Source organism: Carlito syrichta, unplaced genomic scaffold (genome assembly GCF_000164805.1).
Source record: "Carlito syrichta isolate Samal-C Ts95f unplaced genomic scaffold, Tarsius_syrichta-2.0.1 Scaffold316421, whole genome shotgun sequence".
NCBI classification, from domain to species: Eukaryota; Metazoa; Chordata; class Mammalia; order Primates; family Tarsiidae; genus Carlito; species Carlito syrichta.
This window is the reverse complement of record NW_007260517.1, coordinates 187486-198598: the sequence shown is the minus strand read 5'-3', so window position 1 is coordinate 198598 and position 11113 is coordinate 187486. Positions and strand designations below refer to the sequence as shown.

At 46.4% G+C, this 11113-nt stretch overlaps 1 protein-coding gene across 1 annotated transcript in view; it reads left to right on the top strand.

Annotated features, from left to right (window-relative positions):
* The window catches only part of MAS1 (MAS1 proto-oncogene, G protein-coupled receptor), a 20208-nt gene extending 13782 nt beyond the window's left edge, over positions 1-6426 (top strand). Inside the window, exon 3 of the mRNA XM_008074373.1 lies at positions 5264-6426. Within this exon, the coding sequence (XP_008072564.1) occupies positions 5300-6274 (975 nt within the window). The 5' untranslated portion in view covers positions 5264-5299 and the 3' untranslated portion in view covers positions 6275-6426. The remainder of the gene's footprint in view (positions 1-5263) is intronic.
* The last annotated feature ends 4687 nt before the right edge of the window (positions 6427-11113 follow it).

Genomic DNA, 11113 nt, shown 5'->3' with positions numbered 1-11113 from the left:
AGACTCCAACTCAAAAACAACAACAACAACAACAACAACAACAACAACAACAACAAAAACCATCATGTCATTTCTCTTCTCAGAACCCTCCAGGGGTTTCTCATCTCACTGGGAGTAAGAGCAAAATCCTTACCACATTCTGCAAGGCCCCATTGGATCTGGCCCCAAAAGACCATTCTGCACTCACCGCCTCTTTCTACTCCTTGCTTGACTGTTCCAGCCATGTTGGCCTTCCTGCTGTTCTTCAAATACCAGTCACTCCTTCTTCCCAATCTTTTAATGCACTGTTCCCTTTGCCTGGAATTCTCTTCCCCAAGAATCTGCAGGGCTTGATCACCTACTTGCTTCACATCTCTGCCCAAGTATGACCTTAATAGTGAGACTGTTCCCATCACTCTATGGACAAAAAAAAAAAAAAAAAAAATTCTGTGTTCTTGTCACATCTTTCTTTCTCATCTTCTTTAATTTTTTCTATAGCATTTATTATGATCTGATATCGACTTATTTGCTGTTGTTTTCATTTGATTATTGACTGCCGCTGCATTGGAATAGAGGTTGGCACTTTGTTTTATTCACCGCTACACACCAGTGCTAGAACAGCACCTGGCACTGAATAAATGTTTAATGGGTGGATTTGGGGAACATGGCTGTCTCACCTGCAAACTTTTATTTATTTATTTATTATAAAGATGTGGGGTACAATTTAGGGTTAGGTATATAAACATTGATCATGCAGGTACCCTTGTTGATGAGGTATGCCCCTCCCTCCCTTAGCAGTTTCCTCAACTGCCAATCCCATCCCCCTGTCCTGGCAGTTTCCCACTACTGCCAATCCCTTTCTTATAGTATTATAATTGTTCAAGGTCCACTTATGAGTGAGAACATATGGTACTCTCTTCTTTGTTTCTGTGATAGATCAATGAGTATAATCGACTCTAAATTCATCCAAGTTGCTGCAAAGTCCATGTTTGTCCTTCTTTAATGGCTGCATAATATTCCATTGTGTATATGTACCACATTTTTTTAATCCAGTCCAGCTTCAATAGGCAACACGGTTAGTTCCGTGTTTTTGTTATTGTGAATAGAGCTGCAACAAACATACATGTGCAGGTATTTTTTTGGAGAATGACTTGAGTTCCTCCGGGTATATTTCCAATAGGGGAATTGCTGGGTCATATGGAAGGTCAATTTCTAGTTCTTTCAGAAAGTGCCACATTGTCTTCCAGAGAGGTTGCACTAGTTTGCATTCCCCCCAGCAGTGTAGAAGCGTTTCTTTTTCTTTGCATTCTTGCCAGCATCTGTAGTTGTTTGTTTTATTAATGATGGCCATTCTTACTGGGGTTAGGTGGTATTTCAGTGTGGCTTTGATTTGCATTTCTCTGATTAGTGAGACTGAGCACTTTTTCACGTGTCTGTTGGCTGCCCGTATATCATCTTTTGAGAAGTGCTTATTCATGTCTTTTGCCCACTTTTTAATGGGGCTATTTGTTTTTTTCCTTTCGGCGCATTTGAGATCCTTGTCACCTGCAAACTTTTAACAACACTTGGTCTCTATAGCAGGTCTTTGGTTAGCAATGTTATAGTATTAGTTTAGTCCTTGGGTCTGTATCTTTTAAAAATTTTTATCTATTTATCTATTTTGGTTTTTTTGTTTGCTTTATTTTTTTGAGTTAGAGTCTCACTCTGTAACCCAGGCTAGAATGCAGTGGCATGCTCATGGCCACTGCAGCCTCGACCTGCTGGGCTCAGTCGATCCTTCTGCCTCAGTCTTCCAGGTACCTGGAAACACAGGTGTGCGCCACCATGCCCGGCTAGTGTTTTGATTTATTGTGGAGACTAGATCTCGTCATGTTGCTCAGGTTGGTCTCAAACCCCAGGGCTCAGGTAATCCTCCCACCTCAGTCTCCCCGAGCAGCTGGGACTACAGGCTCATGCCACCATGTCTGGCTAATTTTTAAATTTTTTTAGAGGCAAGGTCTTGCTATGTTGCCCAGGCTGGTCTTGAACTCCTAGGTTCTAGTGATCCTTCTGCCTTGGCCCCCCCAAATGTCCACACTTAAAACAATATTGGTACAGTATTAACCCTGATTGTCCTAGTCACTCCTTCTCATTATCCAGATAAAGTGTTTTATGTATTAAGGAATGACAACTGACTGGGAGCAGTGGCTCACAACTGTAATCCCAGAACTTTGGGAGGTTGAGACAAGGAGGATCACTTGAATCCTGGAGTTCTAGACCAGCTTGGGCAACATAGCAAGACCTTGTCTCTACCAAAAACATAAACAAAAAATAAAAAATTACAGCAACATTGCCCAAACATACATTTTGTCACTGAATTTTAATGCAATCAATTGGGTCCCTTGGCTGGGCATGGTGGCTCATGTCTGTAATTCCAGTACTGTGGGAGGCAGAGGCGAGGGGATTGCCTGAGCCCACAGATTCGAGACCAGCCTGGGCAACTTGGCAAGACCTAGCCTCTATAATAAACCAAAAAAAAAAAAAAAAAAGCCAAGTGTGGTGGCACACACCTGTAGTTCCAGCTGCTTGGAAGGCTGAGGCATAAGGATCATCTGAGTCCAGCAGGTCGAGGCGGTGGTGGCCATGAACATGCCACTGCACTCCAGCCTGGATGACAGAATGACTCCAACTTAAAAAAAAAATCTGGTACCTCAGGCAATGGATACACAGAGAGGGAATGATTCTCAAAATGCTGTTCAGAAAGGTTGAACTGGAACCGGAAGTGTATGCCACACCCAGACTCTGCCCTCTTTCTTGGTCATGACCTTGTCAGCACTAAGTCACAAGTAGATAATAATACAGAAGGAAGGGTTATGGGAGATAAGATTTTTTTTAAAAAGGTCATTAAGTCAGTTCTCTCTCTCGATGAAAGGTCTTCTAGCGGGAAAATAGGCTATTATAGGAAGTGGCAACTTTATTACACCGGTCGGTGGGCTCGATGGGCTAATGCTTCCAGGTTGAGCCCCCCAGAACAGGAGAAGTGGTGTCTTATACCTTCGTTTAGGTAAGGGAGGGGGGTTGTGTTGAGTGATTACCCATCTTCTTTAGAATTTACAAGGTTGTACTCAGCAAAATCAGATTTCCAAAGAACAAATGGTTTCCAGGAAATGCAGGGCAAATAGGTTTATAAACTGTCAACTTCAAAACAGGGGTTTTGGATAAGTCTGTGAATCAATTACTCTTTTGCATTTCCATGAAAACCGCCAGTCCTTGGCTATTTGGCTTTTTTTTTTTTTGAGTTGGAGTCTCACTCTGTCGCCCAGACTGGAGTGCAGTGGCCACTCCCGGCCACCACAGCCTCAACCTGCTGGGCTCCAGCAATCCTTCCGCCTCAACCTTCCGAGTAGCCGGAATTACAAGCATGCGCTACCACGCCCGGCTGATTTTTTGATTTATTGTAGAGATGAGGTCTCGCCAAGTTGCCCAGGCGGGTCTCAAACCCGCGGGCTCAGGCAATCCACTCACCTCAGCCAACTTTAAACTTTAAAAGAGGGGTTTTGGATAAGTCTGTGAATCAATTACTCTTTTGCATTTCCATGAAAACCGCCAGTCCTTGGCTATTTGGCTTTTTTTTTTTTTGAGTTGGAGTCTCACTCTGTCGCCCAGACTGGAGTGCAGTGGCCACTCCCGGCCACCACAGCCTCAACCTGCTGGGCTCCAGCAATCCTTCCGCCTCAACCTTCCGAGTAGCCGGAATTACAAGCATGCGCTACCACGCCCGGCTGATTTTTTGATTTATTGTAGAGATGAGGTCTCGCCAAGTTGCCCAGGCGGGTCTCAAACCCGCGGGCTCAGGCAATCCACTCACCTCAGCCAACTTTAAACTTTAAAAGAGGGGTTTTGGATAAGTCTGTGAATCAATTACTCTTTTGCATTTCCATGAAAACCGCCAGTCCTTGGCTATTTGGCTTTTTTTTTTTTTGAGTTGGAGTCTCACTCTGTCGCCCAGACTGGAGTGCAGTGGCCACTCCCGGCCACCACAGCCTCAACCTGCTGGGCTCCAGCAATCCTTCCGCCTCAACCTTCCGAGTAGCCGGAATTACAAGCATGCGCTACCACGCCCGGCTGATTTTTTGATTTATTGTAGAGATGAGGTCTCGCCAAGTTGCCCAGGCGGGTCTCAAACCCGCGGGCTCAGGCAATCCACTCACCTCAGCCAACTTTAAACTTTAAAAGAGGGGTTTTGGATAAGTCTGTGAATCAATTACTCTTTTGCATTTCCATGAAAACCGCCAGTCCTTGGCTATTTGGCTTTTTTTTTTTTTGAGTTGGAGTCTCACTCTGTCGCCCAGACTGGAGTGCAGTGGCCACTCCCGGCCACCACAGCCTCAACCTGCTGGGCTCCAGCAATCCTTCCGCCTCAACCTTCCGAGTAGCCGGAATTACAAGCATGCGCTACCACGCCCGGCTGATTTTTTGATTTATTGTAGAGATGAGGTCTTGCTGCCCAGGCGGGTCTCGAACCCGCGGGCTCAGGCAATCCACTCACCTCAGCCTCCCAAAGGCTCGGGATTATAGGCTGAGCCACCGATCCCGGCTGCTATTTGGCTTTTTTAAACAAAACCAGCCTGGCTGGTCTTTAGAGCTTGCCGCTTGACTTTCAAAAGGAAATACCTTTAACTGCTACCAGCCCCCTTTCTGCCACAGGGTTAGTGGGAGACAATTTGTCATCCCAGGTGATTTCCATAGGGCCAACTGCTGACCCCGAAGCAGTTATTCATGCGTTTCTGCATTCATTCACTCATCATACAAGAAAAATATTTGAGCATTTGCCACATTCTGCCAGTCTAATTTTATCATTGTGAGAAAGAGGATTGTATACCCTGTTCAATGTTTTTGTTTTTTTGTTTTTTTGTTTTTTTTGAGTTGGAGTCTCACTCTGTCACCCAGACTGGAGTGCAGTGGCCGAACCTCGACCTGCTGGGCTCCGGTGATCCTTCTGCCTCAGACTTCCAAATAGCTGAAACTACAGGCGTGTGCTACCACACCCAGTTAATTTCTGATTTTATTGTAGAGATGAGGTCTCACCAAGTTGCCCGAGGGGGTCTCGAACCTGTGGGCTCAGGCAATCCACTCACCTCAGCCTCCCAAACTGCTGGGATTACAGGCTGAGCCACCAAGCCCGGCTCCCTGTTCAACTTTTAAAAAAATAACACAAGGTTATGATCCATTGCTGAAATTCTCCCTTTTATTCCAATTCACCAGTTTCATGGTGTGGTTTGGTATGTTTTTGCCTTATTCACAGAAAATTATCAGAAGAGCCTCAGCCTGAGGCCTCCCCATGGATGAGTCGAACGGGACATCACTTGTTGAGGAATCCATGAACGCCTCGGCCAGCAGAAACGCCTCCCTGGGGAACACAGGTCGGCAAATCCCAATTGTGCACTGGGTAATTATGAGCATTTCCCCACTGGGGTTTGTTGAAAATGGGATTCTCCTGTGGTTCCTCTGCTTCCGGATGAGAAGAAATCCCTTCTCAGTCTACATTACCCACTTGTCGATTGCAGACATCTCGTTACTCTTTTGTATTTTCATCCTGTCTATTGACTATGCCTTAGACCACGAGCTCTCTTCTGTCCACCACTACACAATTGTCACATTATCAGTGACTTTTCTGTTTGGCTACAACACCGGCCTCTATCTGCTGACAGCCATCAGCGTGGAGAGATGCCTGTCTGTCCTCTACCCCATCTGGTACCGATGCCATCGCCCCAAGCACCAGTCAGCATTCGTCTGTGCTCTCCTGTGGGCACTTTCTTGCTTGGTGACCACCATGGAGTATGTCATGTGCATTGACAGTGGAGAAGAGAGTCCCTCTCGAAATGATTGCAGGGCTGTTATCATTTTTATAGCCATCCTGAGCTTCCTGGTCTTCACACCCCTCATGGTGGTGTCCAGCACTATCTTGGTGGTGAAGATCCGGAAGAATACGTGGACGTCTCATTCCTCGAAGCTGTACATCGTCATCATGGTCACCATCATTATCTTCCTCATCTTCGCCATGCCCATGAGACTGCTTTACCTGCTCTACTATGAGTACTGGTCAACGTTTGGGAACCTGCATCACATTTCCCTTCTCTTCTCCACAATCAATAGCAGCGCCAACCCTTTCATTTATTTCTTTGTAGGCAGCAGTAAGAAGAAGCGGTTCAAGGAGTCTTTAAAAGTGGTCCTGACCAGGGCTTTCAAAGATGAAATGCAACCGAGGCGCCAGGAAGACAGCTGTAACACCGTCACTGTTGAGACTGTCGTCTAGGGACTGCGGAGGGAAATTGTGGATAAACATGGTGGAACGCGGATCGTTTTGGGGTTGTGCTTGGAATGCAATTTAAGTATCTCCTATGTATGATACAGAAGGACACCTCATCTCCGCATGCATGAGATACTAATTAATAAAGAGATTGTACATTTGTACTGTATCTTCAGGAAATACATATCAGACCTCTGTCATTTCTGTATTTATTAAGCACTCTTTCTGTTCGTCTCAGCTCTCCAGACAGCATTTTATCACCAACCATAATAAACGACTCTAGTTGGAAGATTTACAGATGTGTACAACAAACAGTAACAAAAGGATTTGTTGGAACTTGAGGAGGCAGCCGGAGGTAGTGGGAAGAACAAGTGTTTCTACCTGTATGACCTCAGGCAAGTGGTTTAACCTCTCTGAGCCTCACTTCTTCATTTGTAAAATGGTCACAGTAATAGTCTCTTCCTCTCAGGGCTGTTGTGAAGATGAGATGAGACAATGAGGTTTGCAAAATACCTGGCACATTGTTGATATTCAAAAAACATCAGTCTCTCCTCACTCCTTTAAGTGGCAAACAAAATATAGATTTCTGTTTTGTGAAGCACACATACACACATACACACACAGGGACATACACACAGCTCTATCTTGTACAAAAATTGTCATGTGTTTTTAAATGTTGGATGTACATTTATGAAGGTCTTCTTTTTGCTTGCAGCATGAAAGCTTTTCATGGCATGACACCTCTGTTGAAAACATCGGCAGTTATTATGGTCAAACCAGCCAGCCATGTGTTAGAGCATCATTTCAGGTTGTGAAGAAAAAACACTTGGCCACCAGGAGAGGTGCTTCTCAGGGTTCCCTTCACTCTGTGGGAATACGCGATGGAATGAAAGTCTGTGTTTTGGAATGATTGTATATATATACATTTTCACAAATGGAGCTGAATTCACGAGTTCGTGAGGGTGATGGTGCTTTTGAAGACTGCCTCCTCCCCATGAAGTGGGAGGTTACATATAGCCCCACACCTGAGGTCAGGCTCAGGGCTCACCTGCACTTAAGCTCAGATCTCTGAACCTCCCTGCCTCCTCTCCTAACTGTTATTTGCATGATTCCTGGAAAGAGGTTCAGTGGCAGGGGCTGATGAGAATGTGGCCACATCTCGGAGGAAGCTGGACATTTTTCATCAAGACAGATCTTTGCACAATTTCCCTGGCATCTTCCCTCAGCACTCGCTCAGAGGGGCCTGGTGTGTTTCCCTTGCCATGAGCTCAGACTTGCATCTCTGGGGTTTTAGTTGTGAAACCTATCTTGGCCTTTCAGACTATATTGCTATGTTTATTTCCTTCTGTCCTTTTTAGGAGTCCCATGAAAATGGCAGGGTTTTGTGTGGTTCTATGGAGACTCAGATGTTTAAATCCATAAATGAGCCTGTTCATATTTATTTCAACTGTTTGTCCTCCAAAGAGTCAGGGAAGTGGTGATGAAATGGTTCTCAGTTGCTACCCGATCCTTCTCCATCCTCTTCCTTTCTCAAAAGCATCGATTGCCCGTAACCATGGGGGCTGCTTCGTTGGGGGAGACATGCCAGCCTCTCTTACCGAGCCAGGACCCTGCTGCCAGCCAAGCTTGGATGCCAGAGGCTTTTCAGTGGGTGACGACATCTGATTCAGAAACAAGGCAGCCTGTTTTCAGGAGCCCAGATGGGGTGTGGAGCGATGACATTTAGAATGATCTTGTTTTTGATTGAAAACAGAGCATCTTCACTGGGAAAGAACAGAACCCGGAGGTCAGAGTGACTCCCCTGTTTCCCATCATCTCCCCCGATGCTGCATGCTGGCATCTGGGTTGGTGAACTGGGATCAACTCTATCTCATTGCAAAAGGATCTTGGTCTTAAAGAGGAGCCTAAAGACTGTCAGATACGAGAAGTTTCCACCTAAGGAAAATGTGGTGAATCCATGGGAGGCCGCCATGTATTTCCTTTCTGCAGATAAAGTGGGGGACATTTAGTGTGATTGTGAATGTTAACATTCCTCTAAGCTTTCAAAGTGATCCCTTATAGAGAGGCAGGATTCAGAGCTTAGCAGTGATGTAAGGACAAATTACTCTCTCTTCCCCTAAACCCATTCCCAAAGTGAACTCTAAGGTTCAAATGAAAACAAGAAGATAAGCCAAGTGCAGTGGCTCATGTCTGTAATCCCAGCACTTTGAGAGGCAGAGGCAAGAGGAATACCTGAGCCCATGGGTTCAAGACCAGTCCGCAGAACTTGGCAAGACCCCCGTCTCTACAGTAAATAAAAAAATTAGCTGGGTGTGGTGGTGCATGCCTGTAGTTTTAGCTACTTGGAAGGTTGAGGTGGAAGGATTGCCTGAGCCCAGCAGATTGAGGCTGTGGTGGCTGTGAGCGTGCCACTGTACTCCAGCCTGGGTGGCAGAGTGAGACTCCGACTCAAAAAAGAAAGAAAGAAAGAATACAAGATTTAAGTACATGTGTGCAAATGTGGGTCCAGGACCAAATGATTTATAACTTTTGGGTATTTAGACAATTTGCCTAAGTCCTTGTAGTTTGCTAGGAACCATCACAGATAATTATCTGGGGACAAGGATGAGGTTGTTCGGATATATTACCTGTCCTAACGAGGGGTGGGAGGTGTTGGTTAGCAACATTCATAGCACACATATTCATAGATGGCCTTCTCTGCAAGACGCCATCATGTGAACAAGGTGAAGACAGGCAGATCAAAGCCCCCATCCCCTGTCATAGAAGAGAAAGACACACACACATAACTACAACATCAAGCTGCACACAAATTTATGCCCAGAGAATGTTAGGATCAAAGTTGTGCAGCAGTTAAGAGGAAGGCAAGGATGGGCTTGGTTGCTCAGCCTATAATTCCAGCACTTTGGGAGGCCAAGGCAAGTGGATTGCTTGAGCTTGCGGGTTTGAGACCAGCCCAGGCAACTTGGTAAGACCTCATCTCTACAACAAATCAAAAAATTAGCTGGGCATGGTGGTGCATGCCCGTAGTTCCAGCTACTTGGAAGGCTGAGGCAGAAGGATCGCCGGAGTCTGGCAGGTTGATGCTGGGGTGCCTGTGAATGTGCTACTGCACTCCCGTCTGAGCGATGGAGTGAGGCTTCAACTCAAAAAAAAAAAAGGAAGGCAAAATCATTGCAGTAAAGTAGGAATGCTTCATGGAGTGCCCTTTGGGTTGCTTGAAGGTAGGTAGGATTTCAAAGACTAAGGAGTTGGGGAGGGGACTCAGGACAAGAATGGGCATGAGGGCAGATGACACAGCAACATGGGGAAGTCCAGCTGTTGTCACCCTGCTGAGTGACTGGAGAAGGTGTCCTAGGGAACATGCTGTGCTGCGGACCACCCCCTGCCCTCTCTCTGTTGTGGTTCTCTTGGACCTTACAGCACCTCGTTCTCCATGTTCCTTGGAGCTTGGCTGCAGACTTTCTCTCCACACTGTGCTTATCTCAGTCCAGCTGCCTGTGCACGACCCTTCCGACTTCTTACCTCCCAAGTCCTCTGTGTCAACCTCAGTAGCCTTCAGCCCTTCTCCCTTTGAACTATCCTCAGATCTTACCACAACCTCCAACCACTCCTCTGAAAGGTAGGATCCCCTGGTTCCATGCCTGACCAGGTGGCCATCATCTTCTGTCCTTCACGCCACACATTCCCTACTCTGGGTCTCTCCTGGCTGCGCCATTAAGACCTCTCGTCCCTGACTATCAAGGTCAGCCCCCTGTGCGAGTCCCCTTCTGTGTCATGTCTTTCCTGGTCTGGTCAGACCTCAGGCATCCCTGATCTGGTCCCTCTCTCACCAAGCTCCATGATCCTCTTGCCCTGGCTCTTCTGTCCTGCCTCAGTTGCCTCTGCTCTAAACCAGGCATGTTGAGACATCCCAGAGCAGCCATATGAAGACTCCTTAGGGATTCAGGGTCCTCCATGGCTGGTCTCTCATTGCTGCCCCACTCCCATCACGGGGTTCCTCTTCCAACCCACCCCCCAACTCTTGCCTTGGTGCCTTCTCCCCCAGTCACCTTCACCACCGCTGTCTCCTCACTACCTTGCGTATACAGCCCTTAAAACAACAAATCAAGGTCATAAGTGATGACCTCCCAGGCCCTCCCTAGCGTCTACAAGGATATTCATCAACACTGCTCTTTTTTTCCTTTTCTCCTGTATGAAGATTTCCTCCTCTTTCAAATTGTCGTGTCCACCAGCCTCCAAACAATCATCTTACTCTTGTCTGAGCAACCAAAAGTATTTCACTCTTTCTTTATTATTATTTTTTTAAATAAAAAAACCAGCCAGGCATGGTGGCTTACGCCTGTAATCCCAGCACTTTGGGAGGCAGAGGTGAGAGGATTGCCTGAGCCCAGGGGTTTGATACCAGCCTGGGCAACATGGCAAGACTTCGTCTCTACAATAAATTAAAAAATTAGCTGGGCATGGTGGCACACACCTGTAGCCCAGTGGGTCAAGACTGCAGTGGCCACAAGCATGCCACTGCATTCCAGTCGGGGTGAGAGAGTGAGATTCCAACTCAAAAAAAAAAAAAAAAGTCCTTACCGTTGTCTACAAGACTCTACACACCTGGCCCCTGTGTAACTCTCTGGGCCCTTCTAACCACCTCACCTCCTCCAGCCACACTGGCTTCCTTGCAAGTCTCAAAAATGCCAAGGATGCACCAACTTCTGGGCTGTTCCTTCTGATGCTCCTTCCACTGGGAGCGCCCTCCCTCAGGTCCCTGCTCACTTCCCTTCTTCCCTCAGGCTTGGCCAGAATAAATAAAAAATAAACAAACAAATAAATAAAAAAAAGTCTAGACACTAG